The sequence below is a fragment of the Lineus longissimus genome, chromosome 12 (genome assembly GCF_910592395.1).
Source record: "Lineus longissimus chromosome 12, tnLinLong1.2, whole genome shotgun sequence".
Lineage (NCBI taxonomy): Eukaryota > Metazoa > Nemertea > Pilidiophora > Heteronemertea > Lineidae > Lineus > Lineus longissimus.
In genome coordinates this window covers 5671508-5696058 of record NC_088319.1, presented here as the reverse complement: position 1 = coordinate 5696058, position 24551 = coordinate 5671508, and the positions used below count along the sequence as shown (strand labels likewise).

Below are 24551 nucleotides of genomic sequence, written 5' to 3'. Positions count from 1 at the left end.
GGTAATATTGATGGTATGCTGGCGTGCCTTTTCTTAGGCCTACGACAACCGCCCCCGAATAATGATCTTCAAAACATTTGTAACTAAATGAATAATTTCGTGGCAGTCTGGCGTAAGAACATTTGACCAATATCGTTGTTGGGTTTCATAACCATGTGACATCACATAGTCAGGCCTCACATAATCATTATATACCGCATCGGGCCTCATTGCAATGTCAACAAAAGACGTTATAGGCAAGGATAACCTGTATAAACAGTACACACAGTCAAACGTTTATCCCAGCACATCAGTCATCTCTTCTATAACCTTATAGTTTATGTGTTTACCGTCGAGTCCTTATCGCTTGAGGATGAACGTAATGTCTATCCAGAAGTATTAAGTTAGCAGAAAGGGGTGGGCGTTTGAGGTTTCCGAGTGTGAGGGGGTATAGTGGTGTCTGTTGACTGTGCTTTAAGAGAAGCCATGCATGATGCCAGTCTCTCTTAAAGCACAGTCAAGGCATGATGCCAGTCTCTCTTAAAGCACAGTCAACAGACATGTGGTTTCAGTATTAGGTCTTTCATTGTAGCAATGCGAAAATGTAAGCAATTTTGGTTAGGTCCGTCATAACAAAGAGTGACTCAACCACTCTCTTAATTACAGCGGCCGCCTCAGCGCCACTACGTGGGGCCTAATGGTATCAGGCTAAGTAGCTCCGCGCGATATGCCCCATTCTGGGAAAACTCAATGTGGAAGTATGCTCATTAGCATAATCTATTCTTAGCTCCAGCTCGAGGTAATCTTGCGCAGTGTTTCTTCGCCCCAGATACATTGTGGTGGAAAACGTCTAGGTCTGGTACAATGAGCGCCTGGCTTGCGCCAGACTAAGAAGTGAAAACAGTCTGGCTGCGCGAGACTATTGTGATAAAAATGACCACTGCAGAGACTCTGTGACGTAGGCAAATACTTTTTACAATTAAAATGCTCTCAAAAGACGATAAGGAATTTTTTTATTAACATTTCCTGAACTATATACCTTCTAATTATCACTTTACATAAATAGGTTGACGTTAGGTCGCGTGCTTTTCTTTCCTCGTGACAATATACAGCAAAATAGTTACAGCCCCACAATCGCCCTATATGTCCATAATAAGGCCACGGTGACCCGTTACAAATGTTTCGCCAGCTTCGCTATTTTGCCGCTACGCGGCGCGTTGGGTCCTTGCGTCTCGAGTCTATCCGTATGAACGAAGTGTCTAATTCAGTTTGAAGGTATAATTGCTATATAAATGCTGTATAAATGCTGTCTATTTGTGACTGTGTGAATGAATGGTGTTATCTAAACGATGATCTTACGAACAATTCTGATTCTTAACGTGTCTGAATGATTATACTGGGAAAACAATGCAATTATGCAAAGCTTAGTCCAGAAAGTCTCAAACAAAGTACTACATGTAGTACCAACACAGTAAAAACTTTTTTACCCTTTTCCAGAGTCTGAAGTTACAGATAATGAACTACAGAATTACTGACGCCCTCTGTTCTTGGCCAAATTTTCTCAACAAAATCACGTAGTACGTCATCAGAACTAGTAATATTCTACTTAACACGTCATCATCCTGTGCGTATGAGTTTGTTCAGGGCTGCGCAGTATACATTGCTCAGTGTATTAGTGCATTGCGGAATTTGAGAGTCGCCATTTTTGCCCGCCTGAAGATTATCTTGCCATGCATTAATGATACGAAGGGTCGCAGTGTTTAGCCCTCCTCTCACAACTTAATTATATCATGTTAACTCCGATCTCAACCACAGAAAAACCGGTGTTATCCGCGCAAAAGGTCTCGACGTGTCTAGAAGCGGTGTATCATTTAAAAACCTCTCCAACACCATATTGAATGTCAATTTTACATGTGTTTCACCATTGCGCATGGGAGGCTGGTGTTTCACATACGAAAATAACATGGGACGGGATTTGTACAGAAGGTCCCCAAAGAATAGGAACTGAGGACCGAAAGGACTGTCAATTTGTAACGCATTCATTTGGCGCAACACGATATCTTCCAACGCCAAATTGACAATGACAATTATTGAATTGTCTGCAGATATGATTATGGTAAATATGGTTGCTTTATTCCCAGCCCTGAATAACCTTTATCCCAGATACACGTCCACACCACACCCTGCGTTTTTTTGGTGGTTCGATTGCGAACCACCATCAGTGCTTGGTTATTCGTTTTTACTCCTCTATAGTCCCATGTATGCATCTGCGTGAACAAATTAGTTCTCATGTTTGTAATGTCCAAAAAGATAATGCTATTTTGCATAGATCCCTCAGATTATTCTCAGCTTGATTCGCCCACTTGAATTTACTAATAGCCGCTATAACCTGCTGAATAAATGAATTATTTAATACCCATTTTGTTCCATTCACCGCCGATGTATAGCGTAGTAATCTTTTATTGAGTCGGTTGTCTGCTTGTGGAAGTCAAGCTGTATACGCGATGTGAATGTACAAATTTTAGCTTGTTGGCGCCATCAAATGCTACACTTTTTCACAGCAGCATCGCATTAACAGTGATATTCGCCTTTCATCCTGAATTGGTGGATTAGCAACTTAATTTTTGAAGATATTCAACATTTAGTCGCCAAAAAATCCGCGCCGTCTAAATTGTTAGTACTGCCGCCTCTCGATAGCCAGTTAGGTTCGCGAGTAAGCGTGGCGGGAATTTCGAATCACCTGATTTGATGCGCCACGCAGTTGAATTACGGTAAATACAGTACTGTATGTATTTAGCTGGCCACCACCAGGAGATCAAAATAGGGCTATATATATTTATCATTATACATGTTCTAGCAATAAGCCATCATAGATCAATTCGCAATTGAATTCCTAAGCTTCATAGGCCTACTGAATGCGGACAAATTCCTATGGGACTGATCATGCGTCTATTTCCCCAGTCATCCTAGAACATGTATAATGATGAATATAGGCCTATTTTTATCTCCTGGTGGTGGCCAGCTAATTCAATGCATACAGTATGTGTGTCGGTAATTTCTCCTGAACGCTGCTACCTACAATTTACAATGAAAACATCTATGACAGGTTCCTCTGATGATACCACATCACATTTCAACAACTCCTGCCCAGATTGCCCCCATCATATGCGCAAAAACCTCAGTCCCTGCCCTGCCCACAATTCGAACCACCCCTTCAGTCTTTTTTAAAGACTGCTTGTTTAAACACTTTTCTTGTTAACTAAAACGAACTCACACCAGTCAGTGCTGCCATCTCGTGATAGAGAAAGTAATACATGTAGTGACCTAGTTAATAGTATTGCATCTTCAGACTTCTGAATCTAAAACCCAATTTTTTGACGATAAGAGGGCAGAAATTGACACTCTATGGCTGGCGCCAGTGGACAGAATTCAGAATTATGCCACGGCATAAATCGGAATTGTGGTGCACCATAAATCAACCAATCAAAACCTCGGATCTCGAGAATCATGCCGCGGCATAAATAGGAATTGTGGACGTGATTTGTGGGATGATGTTGTTTTCAATACACGATTGCAAGTCATGGGATCTTTGAGATTTCACCGAAAATGAAATTGTATAAAACGCAAATCTCCAAAGATTTCAAGGGTAGTATGTTTAGGAGAGTTAAGAATATCAGGATTGTGAAGGGACTTGAGATCAAGGAACGCATGCAATCAGAAGGAATAGAAAGAACCCAAGTTAAGCAATCCACGTGCATTTGTTAACATTTGAGCTTCACACGTGCGTTTTATACAATTTCTTTTCCACGAAATCTCAAAGATCACATGACCTGCAGTCGTGTATTGAAAATAACATCAATCAACAAATCGTGTCCGCAACTCTCACTTTCGTCCTCCATAAATGACACTTCCGTCCACAATTCCCGGCTATCTGATTGGTTGACTGCTTTTGCCGAATAGACCCACACCACAATTGAGCATTATGCCGCGGCATAATTCAGGAGATCCGAGGATTTGATTGGTCAATTATGGTGCACCATAATTGTGAATTATGCCACACCACGATTTATGCCGTAGCATAATTCTGAATTCTGTCCACTTGCGCCAGCCATAACACTCAACAAATATGCAGTTCCTGGCGTGGCAAAAAGGCGTATCCTTAGTTGAAGCGCCGACCAAACCCAAGTGACGTCAATTTGTGCGGGAACGCACGAACAGGTCTCCCTGCCTCCTTTCCGTCCAACCGATTTCTCGATTCGCTGGATGTGCTGGAGGCAGTACCCACGGCAGTACCCCCAATCAGCCGTGAAGACAATTGAAAGTTCAAGTGTGGGTGATTGATTTGTTCACGGGTCTGTATCAAACGCGTTTCATAAAAATCTCCATTTCTAATACGGATGACATTTGTTAGAGACTCATGCATGCAAGTCAGTATTACAACGTAGCAGATTTGGAGCCATCACCAATATTCCTGACCCTAAATAGACATTGTTGACTATGTAAGTATAGACTTGGCCCATTGCGCATATCAGCAGGTAGGTAATGCCAATAAAATATGGCTGTAGAACCCTTTTTGCACTGTAGGCACAGTGATAAAGGAAGAACACCCCAAGATGTGAGAGTTACTTCCAATTGGTTACTGGCAATGAGACCACTTAAACAATTTCAAAGTTGTCTAACCTGTCCCATGTATTGATTCTCTCCACAGTTATTGATTTATATTCCACATAGTCCTTTTACTATTTCTATGACAAATGTTATGAAATATTAGACAAAAAAAATTTAGAAATTATTTTGTTATTACTTTTTTATGAAAATAAATTCACATCCAATTGTTTCAAAAATAGCAAAATTTGGGTAAGCCCACGCTCTTGGTCATTATTCTAATACTCGAGTGCTATAGTGCTATCGAGGTTGCTATATCCAGAGCAACGTTATGTTTCATGTCAAAAGTACGGCATACCAAATTTACTTTGCGTCCATTTGGCTGGTTTTGCTTCTTTTATCTCATCAACGATTACGTTCTCATTATCATTGATTTAAAGTTCATTTAGTGATAGATCCTTATGATTTGCGTTCGACGAAGTTTTCATCAACCGACCGGCTGACATCCTCACGTCTGCTGAGTAATTCCCAGTAGTCAACATAGATAGCAGCACTGCACTGGGATTCTAACTTCTTCTTGGGACTTCGGTGTGATGGCCAACCGGCGAGGTAATGAAAACATCGTCTGATGTAAATGATAAGGATATATCACAATATTAACTATTAGAGATCCGATGAAGTTGTTTGGAGTTATCAATATTCTTGTAATTTTTGTTAACCCTTGCACAGGTGTGATCTTAGAGAGTCATCGGGTGTTCATACAGGTATCATATTACTAGTACTTTCTTTGCCAGGAACGATCCACGAGAGAATAATTCTCAATGAGGAAACGTTATACGGAGGATGCGGAAAGAAATGTCATAACATAGGAACAATAGATAACAAATTCAATTGTAAGAAAATCAGTGACTGCCGTGAAAGCTCCAGCGGATGGGTAAAAGGAGTGTACATGTGTGACTATTGTACGTGCGACTGTGAAAAAGAGCAGGTAGATGGAGACATCTTTACTGAAGAGAGGGATGAAGTCTTTAATGAAGTCGATCTGTATGGTACATGCATGAATACGTGCCCTTACACATCAGGTTTGGTTAGAACCAATTTCAAAGGTTGTGACCGTGTCGAAGACAGCACCAAGGAGAGACACGGATATTTATCAGGCCTCGTAAGATGTGACTTCTGCAAGGTCAGGTGCATCAACAAAGTAGGGGCCAAAGGTAAAGATAACGGCTGTGGTTTAAGTAGAGGTATAGTCCAGGTCAAAAATTCCGATACGATTCTACATGTACTTACAAATGAACATACTTCACATTCTTCACACGACTCTTGTAACATTCATTAGATCTCTGGCAGGTTTCTAAAAAATTCTGAAACTTTTCCAATGTTTGCCACTGAAATTCCGTCTAATGTATCGGTAACTTTGGTTAAAACTGATAGAGGGTAGTAATTTAAGGGGTGAATAATTTTGTAGATGGGTAGCCTACTTGTATACAGCCATAGCGCCAGGCTGGTATCAACCACTCAATTTATGTCGGGGAATCATTCTATCTAGCTGTTGCCTATGTTACAAAATACTAATTCCTTCGTTTTCCTACATCTAGATGCGCTATAATTAGGGTGCAATCACAAAATCCCACCCGAGCGATTTAGGTTTATATAATGCTTCGCCTTAGAATCGGAGGGCCGCTAAACTTAATGGAATAACTCGATAACGCTAAAGTATTTCATGCCTTCTCCTATATAAATCCTTCCTTTAAAGTACCATAATGGAATCTCATTAAAAAACCTTATGTTTAGGCGCCTGATGTAAGTATAGTATTAGGTCAGGTCGTGGTTATTTTACCACACTTGACACCATAAACCCAATTTTTAAAGTCGTAACCTCTGCTACGGAGAATGTACACAACACGGGCCTGGCGCAAAAAACGTTAGCCCCACCTCCACCGCGCATGCCTTATAGATCTTCGATGAGTTTCAGCGGAAGGGCGGCGTGAATGACCGAGCATTCTTCACAAGCCGCTCAATTCGAAGCAGCTAAACCTCGAAAAGCTATATCGGGTCTCCTAAACTACAGGTTTTCGGGTTTAGGCAGGTATATGCGTTTTGGACGATAGTCCTTGCTACGCAATTTCCGCCCAGAGTGGGCGACATCCACACATTCCCGCACTGCAGCATCCCTAAACATGCTAAATCGGCCGCCCTCTTTTCTATTACTCCAATCTCGCCCCGTTTAAACGATACTAAAGTGCTAGACCTTCAATCCAACTCTTAAAACGCCACCGATATAGTAAATGAAAAAATATTCAACAGCCTATTACTCCAGTTTTTTCACTTCTAACATCTAGCCAGATCTTTACATAGTGCACATTTCTAGGCCCGTAATGGGGGAAATTTTAGGCCTTCTATTCAAGCCACTATTGCCATTGATGCTGCTGGTCAATCAATCAAGAAATTTACTTCCATCGTGGGCCTACCAAAATGAACACACAAACTGACTTACTGCAGTGGACGTTAGGCGTGCGAAACCCGAGTATTTAGATTGGGAATTCCTTTCGAGGATTCCACATTTTCACTTGAACCAGAGTCTAGAGTCGTTCGTGTTGTTATAAACAAGCTAACAGTCACCTCAAAGAAATAACCATAATTACAGGTAGAGAAGATAATTCCGGTTGTCAGCACGATTGTTCAATTGCTTTCACCGTCTCTTTCAGCGTGTCGAACAATTGACAATTGTGACACCGTCACTTGCAATTCGCCATGTACGCATCCTAACGAAAATAGCACGTGCAAACGATGCAATGGTTACCATGGGCTGAACAAACAGAAGAGCTGCAACACAAAAGATTCCCAGGTCCATGGATGCAGTGCTTTCAGGTCAAACATCAAAGCCACTGCCTGTATCGGTAAGGTTTTGCTCTGGCTGACATTTGGGATTTGGTGACCAAAAAAGAAGTCACTAATGAGGATTCACAAGTTCCAAAAAAGCTTATGGTTTCATTTATTTATCTGCAAAACCCCCAGGAGGTGTGCGTATTTTGTTGACCGAAAAACCCTTAAAGCTGTTTGAAAAACAAACAATTTTTTTTAAAGGGTGAACTTTTTTTTAATATTCCGGCTTGGTAATTTTTGACGCATTTTTTTCTTTTCTTTACTGTGACAAAATATCAAACTTGAAATTTCCAGTGTGATTTGGAACAGAGTTATTAACTTGTGAATTAAGTGACTTTTCGTGGGGGGGCCACCTGATATGAGTACCTAGAGCTCCGGTTTCCTTCACGTTATTTAGGGTCGACTGTCAAAAATACTATGATTTCACAGTGTAACTTGTCCGTTATTTGGCATTATCCTATGTTTATGTGTCGTTGATTTTTCAAACTGGTAATTGGACCCAGTTTTGCCAGTTTTAGAAACAAAAAGTTAAATCCATGACAGTTAAATATTTTGACTATGAAAATGAACGAGAGCGAGAATGGAAACAAAAGTAGCGTTTTCCTAAACTTTTGATGCTGAACTGCCAAATGTAAATTCTTCTGCTTAGTTCTTTCAATGTTGCAGGGTACATGTTGTATCCTGCCCAGTCAACAGCAGAAAATATCAAGTATGTGAGCTGAAAGAATGGAAAGAGTAGAAGATTTGTACTCCCTAGAATAAAAATCGTAATTGTCATAATTTGATTGATACCTAAAGCGTGTTAAAACTTTAGCCACCCCCCCCCACCCCCCACCCCCAGACCCAGCCGCACAAGCCATCACACCCCACCCCATCAATTTAAGCAAGATTGGGCTAGGTGCATTTTTGTAAAGTTGTAGCTGGGAGCGTAAATAAATAAAGCGGAAGGTCTTGCAGGGTCTCATTGTTCTAAATCAAATTTCAAATTGAATTACCCGTACTATTTATATGCATGAAATCTCTTTTTAAACAATGACTTGGTGTGCACGTATTAAAAATACAAATGTAGTGTGATTTGTAAGAACTTTCATCTTCTACAATATGTGAATGTACCCAGCACACTATTACTCCAATGAGCTTACGTTCAAATGTAACATTAAGTTTTGGTTTCATGAACCGCGTTAGGCAACATTTTTGTGTCACTTCATACCCATTGCAACATGGTGTAGTTTCGATCAGTTGTTGGGCGACTCTATTGATAACACTTGTTGAACTGTTGAAAAGTCAAAAGGAATAAGGAACATTGATTTTCAATTGGTCGATAATGACCTGTCCATTCTGTTTGATATTCAGAGATGTGCTCGTGGCGTCCGACAAGCACGCCCTGCTGGCCGGGAGAATGTGGACCTGAAGGCTACAAAACCAGCTGTACTTGTCAATCTTGGTTCAAGGGGAAGGATTGCCTAACAAGTAAGTTATTATTCAACTACAGCACAACTAATAAATCTTGTGGTTTCGTTGGAGATCGCTTTAATTGGTCTCTGTTAGATTCGGACGTACATTTTTGTTCGTTGGGGAGCATTGGACACTTTCGAGTTAGACAGCAATTTGTGTTACGGTGAATATTATCATGTGTTAAGCAAACGTTGATTCCCGGGTTACATGTAGAAGCGTCTAGATAAATGAATAATATATATGGATGAACAGTTGTTGGTAAAATGTTACAGCTTGACGGAATACTTCCCCCGATACTTAATCGGTGGCTTGATCACAAAAAAGTGCTAACCAATGGTCACGAAGGAAACAACAAATAAGCGTTATTTCGTCACTGCAGTCAGTGAAATTATTGGAATGAACTATGATCTTGTAATATGGGAAAAGACACCTATCCTGCCCCACATTGGGACAAAACTTGTTCAACCAAGACTACGAAATCCTGGAAGGCTCTTGCAGGGTTCGAGTTACGAATTGCGAGATCCACTGCATGTGATTCTGGCAACGCACGCAGGCCTTGTTAGTTTACGCCGAAACGTAAACTTATAGCACCCATGCGAGTAACTTGTTGGTATTCGACGTGTTGCGAGATGTTACAAACGGGCATGTACAATCAAAGATTTCTGAGAAAAGGCAGCCTTTTTGACAATAATGTTTTTTCTGTGTTCAATATGTCCCTTGTTTCAAAACGCAAACCAATTCATTCTTGGAAAGATATGTTCATGATGTATTGAACTGAAAATTCATCAAATTGTAGAGGGCCAACCATATTGCAAGACGGTTTTTACAATACTGTTCTGGGTAACTTAATTTTTTTGGACGCTGTGATTATCATCGGATTTCTTTCAGTTACCCAACCTCCGGAGATAAAGGACGCGCATATCAAACTCGCTATATGTACAGGTGCAAGTGCGCGTCCTCAGGTTCAGAACAATCCGAACGAACTCGACAAACCCAACAAAACGTTCTGGACTAGTAGTAAAGATATTACGCACATCAACATCAGATCTACTGCTGAATGGAAGCCAGGTTTGTTATCGATGCCGAAGTATGTCAGCAAGACGAAAACGCATGTCGGTATACAGAAAGCAACCGTGAAACTGATTTCTCGAAGAGGTAAGGACTTGTTGCAAGTTTTAGGTTCAATATTAAAATGTGACAAAGAGAACCACTGTCCATGAATGTAAACTACTCAAAAAAAGTTGAGTTTGCAATTTTGTATTTATTCTGCAAAAGGTGCAGATTCGTAATCTATGAATTTGTAAATTGTCTGTACTGATTGTCGTCATAATTCATTGTCACTTGTCACCTTTCTTTAGCCAATATTTAGAAGAAGTGTCCAGATATCATCCCTAATGCGCGACCATCAATTAGAAATTATGGAAATTGCATCAATGATAGGGAAGTTTACACGGGACCAAACCGATCTTGATCGATCCAGATCGATCCAGATTAGTCTGCCGTGTAAACGAGCACGAATGTGGTCTGGTCTAGTTCGATGTACATACTGACGTCAATACGAGACAAACATCATTCATGACGTCGTGAGTGACGTTATCTGGTCTGGTCAAGCCATGTCGGGTTTAGTTTAACCCCCTGTAAACGGCCCTTTTGATTTTGCCGTCAATTTTCCTTCAGCAAATGGCAACGAGCGAATAGAGCACTTCCCTTTCTGCGGTGGGACCTCGCTCGCCGATGCTCCAGAGAGAACGAAACCTGTCCTTTGTGAAGTCAAGGAGTCACACCTTAACAACGCAACCCTAAATCATATCATAGAACATAGGGCAAGGTAAGAAAATTACTGTGAAGTGAAATATCTTAGAGAGTTTCGTATCACAATCGCGCGAGTATATATTTTACACCATGAATACGAAAGCCCAAAAATCTTAGTTCGAGATTCGAATTTCGAAATTCAAAACTTGACATCAAAATTCAAAATTCGAATTCGAGATTCAAAACTCGACTTCGAAATTCAAGACTCAAAACTGGCCGATGACAAGCCGTCTCACAACACAATAATTGGCTGGCTGATCATGTCACTTCAGCATTACACACACCGTGCAACGCTGCCTTGGTAACTCATCATTTTGTGAAGTCTCCCGGCACGGAACCTTCTTTTCCTATATAGCCCCAACAAGTCAGTACGCCAGTCTCCTCTGGGCCAAGGGCAATCAAATGATTCAGCCTGATTTACAGTATAGGAGATCTATAAGCAGCAGGTCGCCAATAGCCGGACACGTATCTCCAAGAGCACACCTTGTGAGACTGTGATTTACCGTTATACCTACCCACTATCCTGCTGCCATATATACTGCCCTAAACCTCTTCTTCCAGGCATTAATTGATTCTCGTTGTCAAGCATTTCAGCTCCTCCGCTCAGTTTTTTTTCGAATTCCGCCGCATGATTCTAACTAAAGGAGTCCAAGATGCTGTATTCCATGGGATTGAGGTCTATCTGGGGATATGGTTGGCCACTGATTCTTATCAATAAACTCTAGTGTATTCCTATGAAGATAATCCCAGGTTGCAGGTGATAGAGGTCGCTTGATCAGTCCTGTTGAAATATGAAATCATGTCGGGGGTAAAGCCGGTGACTGTCAGCTACAACCCCACCTGCAGGCAACGTTTTGGGGCCATTTTGGACATCGCTTTTTTTACAAGTTTTCTTCTATTGGCTGTCTTAAAGAAATTTAACAAAGCTTTCTGCATCACAGTTTTGATTGAGCAGAGCATTACTAAGATCTGTACATTATATTGACCTAAGTCAACTACACCGTGTAAGAAAAGAAATTGAGAGTTGTTAACCTCAAATGTTGGGGCGTTCATTTTACCCCCCCCCCCCCCCGATATTAATTTTGTCCTGAAGTGTGCTATATTAAGACTTCCTGTATATCATGCTGTTTCTCAGATATACTGCTTTGGCGCAAAATCAAATGTATACATTTCTATCTCTGCTAATCTGCTAGCAACTTGATTCCCGGTAATTCTGTGGGTTTTTTTTTCACTGCAGGGACAAGTTACCAACTTATTTCATCTTGGTTTTACTTCGCTTGCACTTGGAATGGCAAATGTTAAACGAAACGTCTTCACTCTTTCAGCCTCTTCGTGCAGATACACTTTACTGCTGGCGGTTTTGTGACTGTTATGAACCTAGATGACGATATGAAGAATGCGGAATCTATTCGAAACTTCCAAACGGCAGCCTCAGTCTACCAAACCACCTTCAAATGGGATCTGGAGAAACCCTACAGCAAAAGCGATGACTTCCTTCGTTTGTCAATTGAAAAAGCTAAGTCGGTACGTTGTTATGGTTCGTATTGGTAGACAGTGGGCATAATCAATGAATTTTCTGAAGCAACGATAACTCACCGATCTGAAAAATGTGTATTCTCACAGGTTAGTCCATGTTCGTGACAACAAGTTATCATTCCTTAAAACTCGTCACGATACTAGTCGACCATATGCGGTGTCTTTCGTGTAAACACTATCGTGTATGTCTTTCATAATCAGGTTATAATGAAGGACGTGTGAATATCATTTCCTTCTCTAATATTGCATGTTTGGATTTATTTCTTGGCTACACAGAACATCACGGCACAAAACATCACGGCTTCCTGGCTGGGCTGGCAGGATGATGACACCGACGTGCACGCCAATGTTACCGTTATCGTAAACCTTCTTGAAGCTCGTGGAGAGGTGCTACATGATCATTGTGGCGGGGAAAGAAATACGATTCCTTTCGCTAATGGATCCACAGTGGTATGTTTGGATGACACACTTAACCTATCAATTGCGATACGCGTACTGTCAGGACACTCATTTCCAACGGTTCCATATTCGTTTTCAAACATACTTCATACTAAATCATACTGTTGACCTCGATCCACTCAATAATTATTGACACGTTCTGGTAATTTCATCAAAGCCCTGTAGAATGTCTCGTTTCTAATTTACCTGGATTCCAATGGGATGGATTTGCACCAAGTTTCACCAGTACTGAGGTCGCATAACGTACCAAAGCTTAATGTTTTATTTTCTTCGATATTCAGCCATTTAAAATAGGTTCAATCCGCTACGCTCTATATCGAGTCAATGTACGGCCTCGAAAAAGGCCAGGAATATCAACCATTCGCAATGTAGCCATCTGCACAGGCGCCAGCTCTGTATAATGTATTTACCATGTAACGCCCGTGCGTGGAGCTGTTTTTTATAGATGCGACAAAGTTGTTAACTTTCGGCCTGGCGATTAAAACGCCATCATTCAAGGTCAATTCTCATCCCACTTGTAGTAGGGCGGCCCGCGTGAGACAAGACGTCCATTGATTTTTAAGCCTTTAAGCTGTTAATTTGTCAATGAACGCGCCAGAACGCGCCGGAAAACGTGTCTTTCTTTGGACGACACGTGCCGCGATGAATCAAAACGCCTGCTTTTTCATTGTCTGCGCCATTTTGGTGCTACTAGTGCAAGTGCCCCTTTGGTTTGATAAGAGTTGATAGCTTAACTGGTTCCACTCTGTGCCAGCGTCAGCTCTGCTCACATTTTTCTCACCATGGATTGGACGTACACGTTTATGTACATGTATATGAACATGTAGTCAGTCGCTGGAGCGCTGTCCGATTAGAATCAGTTGACTGCCCTTGGAACATGATCCGATGTGTGCTCGCATTTGTCCCCTATGGCTCATGTTGCTATTTGCTTCATTTTCTTTTCGGCCCATTTGTAATTTTAATCTTATACTGTATTCTTAAAAGCTTTGATTTAGAATGGACCGCAGCTGCAGTTTGCAGTGCAATTACACTCAGCGCTAACGAAGCCTCGTTTTGAATATAGCGGTTATGGTTAGGCAACCATAACTGCGTGGGTTTGTGCAAAATATGGGTGGACCTCTCATTCTAATGACTACATCTGTCGCAACTTCAGGTATGCGCTGCATAAAGAGGAAAACCCCATATTTTGGGTTGGCCAAAACCTCGGCTACGCCTTGGCTCTGGTCATATTAGCTCCACCCTCAAGGTTTTGGTGAGACAATTCAACCACTACATCCAGTTTGGTATCAATTCCTTAAGCCTACATTACGTCAGAGAGGCTTCATCGCAGATGCCAAAATCACCTTCCCCAGTCCAGTCCAAAATACTTATAAACGACGTTTAATACCGAACGAACGGCTGCAACGTCGGAATTCCACACCACAGTTCTAACACTTTTGGGTTTCATAGTTAAACTTACTTCTAAACCTGTCCCGGCTTGGTCGTTTTGTCCCCTAGCCTCGTTCCGCACACATATAACCCTGATAGAAAAGCAGATTGTACATTGTCATTTAGTTTTGGATTCCTCTCCACTTTCTATTATGTGTGCCATGTACTAGTAGGGCTACTCTCGTTAATGTGTACGTGGTTTCCGTTTTCATTTCAGGTGCCAGCAGTGACAACACCTGGTGTATATTCTGTAATCCTAACCGTGTCTGACAATGCTAATCCTGGTAATCAGGAACAAGCTAGACGTTTTTTTACCTTCGATCCGGATTCAAAACTTGAAGTCAATGCCAACACGTTCGCTAAATTCAGTAGTGCTGCCAGCAACACGAGCCTTGATGATCAGTGGCAACATAACACGGACATGCCTGTGGTATATACCTTCAGCAGGGATCGATTCATCAATCATAACCATACAACAGGGAAGTACCTTGGTGCTATCAGCAAGTGTTCCTTAGTGAAAGACAAGTATGATGACAATGATGGATTGAGGAACACTTCTGCAATCCTGAACAACGAAGGTAATGACCTGTTCTCTTGAAGTAGCGAGAAATGATTGTTTATTCATCCTAAGAATGACTACCACTGACAGTAATGACTGTCATACACAAGGCATTATAACTGAAGGTCAAACTAAATCGACTGTTTGGTCGTCTTTATGATATGTCAATTTCTGATTGCTGCGTGACAAATTCCAAGTGTTAAGTCCTCTTTATGCAGCGGAAACCTGGGTCAGGTTGTTCAAAATCACAAAAGTCACGTTTTCCCTAAATGTTACGTTAAGTATTCTCAAGGACGATATATCTTTCAATTAAACCCACTAACATTTTTCATGTTAAGATTTAACGTCTCCGTTAAAGGTAACGTTGTTTTGAACAACTCAGCCCTGAAGTTGCGGCAGTATGTAGCCATTTGAATGAGAGGTCCACTTATAGAGCAGTCTGCATGATTGTTCATAATGAGCAATCATGTTCGAGTAGATGAGGTGACTTCATGTAGCAATGTCATTTTTCACTGTCGCTTTATACCTTGAAAAGATCCATCCAGACAATATCGGACCATTTCACTCGATACATACTTACATGTATTCCCTTATGCGTAATGAGAATTCGAGTTGTAGGCCCTGTTTGCAAGTGGATGGAAGAGATCCAACGATGTTGAAATGAAGTTTTACTGTTCTGTAAGGATTTCCATTTATCAAGTAGTAATGTCTATTTAATATTTAGAAGATTCATGCACTTGAAATAACAATATCGGTCTGCTCATAGGGCATGTTTCAGGATGTCTTCTTTATTACACAGAAATGTATTTGTGTTTGACTTTGATTACTCTAGATTTAGTTTTTGGATGTATTTCGCGGGGTAACCTAATTGAAGATGTTTCAGGATTCTGATCGGAGTGATTCGAATGTAAAAACCAAAACAGCATACATTTACTTATCTTGAAGGTTGACGAAATTCGGTATAACGACATACCGCGATAACACACTCTTGAAATTCATTAGTAAAAACAGCTACTGCCCATGTAATATATTGCACAAACTGAAATAAATAAAAACAGCAGTGAAACAAATCATTCACTAGAAAAGTAGTAAAAAATAACCACTGAGAAATGGCATTAGTTCGATGGTTAAAACGAGTTATTTTACAGTAAAGAATAGTCATTTTACTTGATAATCCATTTGAAGAGTGTAGGAGTCTTCAATGTATTGTAACCCATTACAACATAGATTTTAACTAAACCAGCTGAAAGTTGCATACATTGATGAATTAGTTTTTTCTATTTCAGGCGTGGTTAAGATGGAAATAGGATACATCAAACACCGATATCCCAAAAGACCTAGCACTTTAAACATCACGTTAAAACCCATTGATATCTTTTCGACAACCGCCACCTTCAACATTCCAAAGATGGAAGACGGAGACACTATCGAGTAAGTACATTATTGGATCATACAAAATATGCGTCTTGTAATAAGCACGTATCATCACAGCTTTTTACTTGTTTCACTAGAGTGAGTGAGTATGAGATCCAATTCCGCGACTGGATTGTGAGTCTGTATCACGCTTGATGCAAAAGCAATCTACAATTCAACGAGATGCACAGCGACTGTATTAATCACTCAGTATTACCAACCCATCTTGACCCTTCAAGTTTTGGACTCGACTCCTCGCGCCGTGCCGGAAACTTTTATTTGCACGAGATTTTCTGCACGAGCTTTTGGCTTCAACCAGTCAGTTATTGTTATTCTATGTAATTCGATATCAATCATCGACTGTGAGCTCTGTCACAAATCATTGAAAAATAGAGCCGACCTAGAGATGAGAAAACATGTAGTTGATAACAAGCCTATCGGCCTCAGGTTCACAATTGGATTCCACTGAAACTTGGGTACCGTTTTAAAGCTTGATATACTTTTGGCACATTACCAATTACCATTTACCAGGTTCTGAACTAACATGAAAAAGCTCGAGGTCACATGACATACAAAATGGTGGACGAACCAAAAAATGTAAACAGCGAGATTTAAACATGAAAAGTGTCAACAAAACACCTTGAGGACTTTATCTTCACTTTCATAAGATTGGATACATAATTTAAAACATGGGGATGACGAAGGTATAGTTGTCATTAAAAATAAAAGCAATCTTACGGACCAAAACGCTACCGCAGTCGTTTCAATAATCAGTTTTCAGCCCTCGATTCAAATGTTCCCGCCTTGAAAACTTGGAAGGTGGTCCGTACTTACCAAAATCAATGACAAAAAACGCTATAAGAACACGTCGAAATTATCATCAAAAATAAGAAATAAATTACAATAAGCATTTAAAACGTGCACACATGAAATTTAGCGAAAAACACCAGGTTTGTCAATCATGTACTATTCTACAATGCGGCATTCTCAAAGGGAAACGTTCTAAATCATGACATGAATATACTCTCAACAATGCGGACATGTTTTTGGCATTCTCGCATAACTGTTCAATAGTCAACGTCCAACGACAATCCCACTCGACAAATAGTAATATTAATTCATATCAAATACATAAAAAACCTTTTATTTGATTTTAAAAGCAGTTATCGAGTAAACGGACATCACCCAAAATATCCACGAAATAAACGGACAAATGACCGCAAAAACAGCTTTTCTCAAAAAACTCACGATGTCTACCAAATAAATCTGACGGGAGACAAAACTGCATACAAATTTAGCTAGGATATAATAAAACCTGTAGTGATAGATTTCAAGGAGAAAATCGGCGAAGGATAATATAGAGGCAAAATGTGAACCGATTACAAGGTGTAGCATATCAAATCAGCATGTTCAGTTGGGACCAAATTCTCCAATGGTCATGACGCGATGGACTGAGGAACTATGGTCATTCCCCGAAGAGCAGACCTGGTGTGAAACCCGAGCATGATGGATGATGTAAAAGAACATCACATTTCCCCCAAGATACATTAATTAAGCCAAGCGTGTTTTGAAAATATTCCATGCTATAGAAAAGAACAGTTGATTACACATATGCGTTGTCTTCTTGTAGAGTAATCCATAGGGTGACGGACTACATGGACAGGACCTTCAACGAGAGCAAAAAGTTGCGGATAGACTCTAGTCCTGCTGTGATCGCAGACATTGCGTTGACGAGGGATGGCATAAAAAGTCTCGTAGTTCACAACTCAGTCCAGCTCCGTACCATGACGTATGTATTTCATAGGAAACACATTATACCAACTCTCATGACTATTTCAAGAACCATACTTATTTCGAATGAATCCATATTTTAATTAGTCTTACAATTTTTGGCTCACAAGAATTCTAGCGTATTGCATGTAACCCTTAATACGCAAGTTTTAGATCAACACGTATTTTCGTTTGGATATATTTTGCATCCTGTCTTCCAGGTTCGAATGGTTAGCCTTTGATTATGATACTGGTGTGAAACAGATCGAATGGACGATCTATGATAATCACACCGACCTCATGAGTGTCATCAATCACGGACATCAGAAAATTGGGCATCAGGGTAATTATGAGGTCAGTAATTTACCAATTAATCCCTGAGAATAATTTCAAATGCAACAAGTAAAGCAAATACAGGACTACTTATTTTGTTATGGGTACCGGGTTGGCAAAAGTGCACGGTCGAGCGTTTCATCCTTAACTGTCACAATGTGAAACATCTTGTACAAAACAAAAAATAAAAGAACATCGTGAAATTTCGGGCAACATCTGAAATTCAACACAATCGGTTTCGAAGGATACATGTAAAGATCATAATACGATGTCATATTTTTAGACGATGGAAAATTCGAGGAAATATGACCACATGGCGGGCACAGCTTTCTGCCAGGTGCTGATCTAAATAGTGCAGAAAGTGAGCTTAGATCTCATCTTTATATATAACGGATACGACTCTTGAAATGGGCGGAACCACTTTAAATTTCTGACTTTGTCAGAATTCAGATAGTGGTTCCGTCTTCGCGATCGCTATATGTACGGCCAGTTACACAAGTTCAAGGAACACAAAATAAACGTGCAATTTGCAAATTCATAAAATAATGAACCCAACCCTAGATTACAAGTGACATTATTTTGTCGGATTATTTTTAAATGGTCGTCTTATACTTTCTATACGCTACTATAAACACTCCAGACAGACTTGTTGTCTATCTCATATTCTTATAAGAGGTCCAGGCGGAGTATATCTACAATATGCTTGATCTTCTTGGTTTTTCAGTTTTATTTCAACGATAGTAAGACAGGTTATTTGTTATTCGTTATTCTTTACGATGCAATGAGGTCATGATGGCGTATCACGCCGCAGCGCAGTCCTTTGGCTTTGGCAATTCATCGATAAGGCCCATTAGAAAATAAGCCCATCAGCCTTCAATTTAGATACTAAGTCGGATGAAGTATCCCCTTCTGAGTTAAGAAACCCAACAGGAAACCTTCATTTTAGATTGCAAATTCGATAAAGTATCCCCTTCTGAATTAAGAAACCCATCAGGAAACCTTCATTTCATATAGCCAGTTCGAAAAAATGTCCCCTTCTGAATCAAGAAACCCAATCAGGAAACCTTCATTTTAGATAGCAAGTTCGAAAAAATATCCCCTTTTGTGTTAAGAAACCCATCAGGAAACCTTCATTTTAGATAGCAAAGCCGATGAAATATCCCCTTCTGAGTTAAGAAACCAGTCAGGAAACCTTCCCACCAGACATTGCGCCAGCCACCCTCCGGGTGACTTCATGTCCTGTTTTCCTTCTTCAAATTCTTCTACAGTGTTCGTTCCCGACCCACGTACCAATACGCATTAACACACACACACACACACCCCCACACACGCACACACACACACAAATCAGATCCAATATTCGTCAGTATTGTGATTTAGAGTGGCCAACCTCCTTCTAAAGGCATACAGAGTTCATATCGGGCCTTCATGTAAGTTTATATACTCTGTTCGTTCACAAATTTGAAAATGTCTATTGTGTGTGCCTTATGACTACGTTCTGAAAGTTAGACAGCCCAAGTGAAAGCATGTTTACGTGGTAGGGTTCCGAAGATAAGGGTTCCATTATGCCCCCCTCCCCTCCTTGACGAAAAATGTTGACAATTTCCGAACTTCCATAGCGCACTAGAAATGCACTTAATACATACATGCTAATCCTAATTTAAATCGAGTAAGGTTGCTACAGCCTGCATAAGTGCATCTCACCACAATAATGGTTAATGTTGATGCATTATTTATGTTTCTAGGACCTTGCAGCCTGTAAGGAGAGGCACAGTACGGCCCCATACGGCGCAGATTGCTACTGCACGACATACCACGGATGCTTCCACAGACATTTCCGAATGAATCCTCAAGTTTCTGATGGGAATGGACTTCATCCGCAAAGAAAGGAAGCACCACATGATGCCGATATCTACATTAACATAACAGTGATCAACTCGGCCAACTTGAAATCAACTCTTATCAAAAAGGTAGTCAGCACCAGTTCACTTTCGATTAATTCAAGGAAGCTGTGTCTTTATAACCTCCTTGGTCATGTTGGTTCATCCAGTCGAGTCGGTCACAGTGTTATCGCTGCTCATTTAAACACCCCAATTCCGGTTTGCCGAGCTGACCTGTCTTCGAAAGGAAACATTCATTCAATAACGTCAGAAAGCTTATAACTAGGATGTAATCATGTTCATGCTACCAGATGGACACAATTTATTTTAGAAAATTAACCAATGAGTGCCCATTAATCATTTTAATCTTGTGTAGACAAGGCGGGCCTTCTAAATCACCGAGCGGCCTACCACGGATAGTACCTGAAAAATATGTGTGCGTCACAAGAAAAACTGCCTAAATGTGCACTAAAATAGCCTGTGTCCGTCTGGTAACCTGGAGAACATGATTTGAGCTGTGGTGCAAGTAGAAAATCAGCTTAAGCACACTTTGTCGTGATCAACAGGACACACCGTCCCTGCATTTTGTTCTGTATGTGATGCAAGTCATGCTTGACGAACACTACTACTAGAAGAACACAGCGTTATTTGGTTTTAAGTCTCCAACAGCACATTTTTTCAAACATTGCTTTAGTTCTCGACAACCTGGGTAATCGGTTCGAACAGGGCGCTATTGGAAAGTTACGTTCTTTCAAGCAGTCTAATGCATTAAAAATACCGAAATATGGGGAACAACTAAAAAACTACACCGACAATACACATTCCACTGCAGGGGCTGTAATGTACGACTGAAGAAATTTGAAATATCCTAGGATAGAACGTTTTGGGAAAAAAGGATTATGCTTTTTTTAATCTCTCAGCGATTGACGGTCATTGCCTCTTTAGAATCATACACCATAATCCGTCAGATCACAATAGCACCGGATATTTTTTCCATTGGGACATTTTCGACTTCGGCAGCGGTACCAAATTGAAAAACTGAAAAACATGCGTCAAGGTTTCAAGAAACGTTGACCAGCGTGTAACCATTCAAACTTTCAATGGTTGTGTTTATCTAGCCTGTCCGTCAGCGTCGACATGACTGGCGTAAGTGGTAAAGTGATTAAGTGTGCGCTTCTTCCATGTTCGTATTGTATGAATTGGTGGGGAGTGTTCAGTCGAAGTAATAAACATACCCTAATTAAGCCTCATTGTAATTTTTTTTATTTGATCAATTTTACTTTGTATGACGAGATGAACATTTTAATAGTTAACGTTGTTTTTGATGGCCTGTTTCGACAATTAATGTATATATCATTCCAGATCACAGTTGATACGTCTCCTCCGAGATCAGGAATAATCCACGATGGCCTTCCAGGTGCAGGCAATCCTGAACTTGACTACAAAAATGACAGAAACCTTGCAGCATACTGGGATGGCTTCTTTGACCACGAGAGTGGAATTATCTACTACCAGTACTCCTGGGGAACTTCCTGCCTTAGGGCAGATAGATTTGGGGTCATCGATGGCAGGTCAAAGGTTGGTTGACTTGATTAATGCATACTGGCCACTAAAGCACCATATCCACACGGCAATATATAAATATTGCACGTCAAGCCATAGAATGGTCAAAATCATTTGTCACGTAAATAATTATTTCACTAGGTTTTACGATATTCATTTCATCATACCGAATACCTGTTTCAATTACTAAAATATAACGTCTGCGGTCAAAACGATTCCTGGACGTGTATGGCTGGTGGGAGTGGCCGACATTCAGAATCTAGGCTGGACATAAATCTGAATTATTGCCGGGCATAAATCAGCTAATCAACATACCTCGGATCTGCTGAATTTTGCCCCGCCATAAAGCTAAATTTGAGCGTGTCTATTGGGCAAAAGCAGACAACCGTGCATTCTGGACGGAGGTGTCATTTATGGAGGACGGACGTGCGATTTTCCGATTGATGGCATACCATGAAACAAGGAAATACCCAGTGATTGCTCTAATTATGGCCAGGCATAATTCATGCTATATGGCGAGGCATAATTCAGGACATCCGAAATATTGATTGGCTGATTTAAGGGTCAACATCATGTGGAATTATGCCGGGACATGATGTGGATTTATGCCCGGGCATAATTCAGAATTTTGTCCACTCCCGTCAGCCGTAGACAAGCACCAGAAAGCTGGTAGTATTCAAAACCGTTCAGGTAGACCGAAAATGCAGACCAAAACACGAGGTCGACCCGAGCGGTCATCATTATGTGAGCCAATGGCGGGACGTCATTCAGGGTCATGTGTTTTTTTTTCAATATTTCATTGCATTATTTTATAACTGTTTGACAAACTGAGTGTCTTGATTGTAAATGCAAACCCTGAAGAAGCTACAATAAAGCGAAACGTTGGTTTACATATGATGTTTGGTGTTTTCCCCATAATTATATATTACTGATTAACTGAGTGTGTCTCATATGCCAATATTGACGGGGGACATCCAAAAACACGTTTCAGTATGACAAAGCAAATATTTGACGTCCATTCATAAAATATTGGAAATAATTTGTCAGTTAAAAACACTATTTCCCGAGGCTTATACTGTAAACTCAAGAAAACAACACCACTTCATTAACAGCCGGTGTCGCCACCCCTGACTCATAGGGTGGCGAACAGAGCTGTTGAGAAGGCCGATCATTGGCTCGGGATAAGCCGTGGATATAAATGGAGTCGGGCAGCACTAAATTACACTACTATACATTCACTTTACCTTGTGTATTCTGCTGCATGTAGTTTAAAATCATGACCTGTTGTCTGTGGACACATCTCAGGAGACTACATCGCATACCTGAGTTTCTTATTTTCCCTACTTTTCAAGGTCACAGAGACCAAGCGTAAAACATTGTCGTTAATGGTTTCCGGAGCGTGTCTCCACAACCATTGAGGCTAGGCTTTTAATCTTTGGGTGGTTTGAAGGTCTATAATGGTATCAGTGTGCCTTTTTGCAGTTTTGATGATTTTCGAACTACACTCGGTCCCAGCGGGCAAGTCATGTGAAAAAATGCTGTTTGGCTATATATCTCATAAATGCTGCCAGCTAAAATCATGAGATTGTGCTTATGAGATGTCATCACATAATACCCGAGTTTTGCGTTCGACCTACTTTTCAAGGTCGGTGGGATCAAATAGTGTAAATTGACATTTATTGGCTTCGGGAGCATATCTCAATAACTATTGATGCTTGAATTTTCATTTTTCTTGGGTATGAATATGTTATAGTGCCTTTTGGCAATTTTCGACTTATGCTCAGCTCCAGCGGAGCTACTTTTAGCTACATCACATGGACGCTGCTAACTATATTTGTAAAATAACCTCATCGTTAGTCTGATCACATGAACAGTTATGAGCTAGACTTCATCAGAATACACGAGTTTTTTTATTTGATCTACTTTTCAAGCTCGCAGGTGCCGGAGCATGCCAGCTCGAATTTTCGTGATGATGGTCTTATTTTTTCGTCTATGAAAATATCATGCGAAATCTATAGAATCTAACTGCACTGCTGTTCCAGGTTACGAACACGACCGAAGCTACGGCACGATGGACGGCGCCGGCGCCGGGGAAGTATTACATCACAGTGGTTGCCTTCAATGGTGCTTTGGATCATTCAGAACCCGCCTGTTCTAACGGCGTTACGGTAGATGAGACAGGCCCAGTCATGGGGGGACTCACCATTGAAAACACTGTAACAAAGCCAGGCCTGGGGAAGCAGGGTAGAAAGGTGTATTATGTTAGAACAGACAGAAGAAAAGTGGAGATTAGAAGCCCATCTCAAATATGCATGTAGGTGTCTTTTTCTGTTTTAAAACGTCTTCTTATAGCACTTACCCTGACATGGGCCTGGCTACTTACTGCAGTCGCCGCCACCAGAAGAACTCATTGTCCGGTTGCTGAGGGTAAATTCTACCGAATACGAATACTTGCTAGGTCCTCGCACCAATTTTTTTACCTCTGTTAATTTTGGAGATGCTGAAATTCCGCTAAAATACTACACTTTTCATCATTTCCCCTTCAGCGATAAGGCAACAGAAACAACTGACCTCACAATATATACGGATGCAACGTTTCCTAACGGGACACTGAGAACTACATCGACGACATTTTGTGAGAGTAAGAAAGCGCTGTCACTTGCAGCCTTCACCCCTCTTACGGTAGAATCGTATGTAAGTGATCTAATTACAGTAACTGATGACTGTTGCCAACTCAAACTCACTTGCAAATAGCTAGTACAGTAGAAACTCTCTTTTAAGGATATCCTCGGGATTGACAAGTGCTGTCGTTAATAGTGAGGTGTCCTGATTAGTTATGTCAAATCGAAAAGAAACCTAAAGAAGTGTCATTA

The 24551-nt window shown here is 40.7% G+C and overlaps 1 protein-coding gene across 2 annotated transcripts in view; it reads left to right on the top strand.

Moving 5' to 3' along the window:
* LOC135497317 (uncharacterized) overlaps positions 1-24551 on the top strand; it is a 78675-nt gene that overhangs the window by 16503 nt on the left and 37621 nt on the right. For both annotated transcript variants that reach the window (XM_064787123.1, XM_064787124.1), the window contains 15 exons: positions 5379-5798; positions 7293-7484; positions 8824-8940; positions 9814-10080; positions 10603-10753; positions 12063-12261; positions 12550-12723; positions 14378-14738; positions 16006-16150; positions 17763-17921; positions 18124-18256; positions 19981-20205; positions 21478-21693; positions 23721-23992; positions 24225-24372. In XM_064787123.1, the coding sequence (XP_064643193.1) occupies positions 5379-5798; positions 7293-7484; positions 8824-8940; positions 9814-10080; positions 10603-10753; positions 12063-12261; positions 12550-12723; positions 14378-14738; positions 16006-16150; positions 17763-17921; positions 18124-18256; positions 19981-20205; positions 21478-21693; positions 23721-23992; positions 24225-24372 (3179 nt within the window). The remainder of the gene's footprint in view (positions 1-5378; positions 5799-7292; positions 7485-8823; positions 8941-9813; positions 10081-10602; positions 10754-12062; positions 12262-12549; positions 12724-14377; positions 14739-16005; positions 16151-17762; positions 17922-18123; positions 18257-19980; positions 20206-21477; positions 21694-23720; positions 23993-24224; positions 24373-24551) is intronic.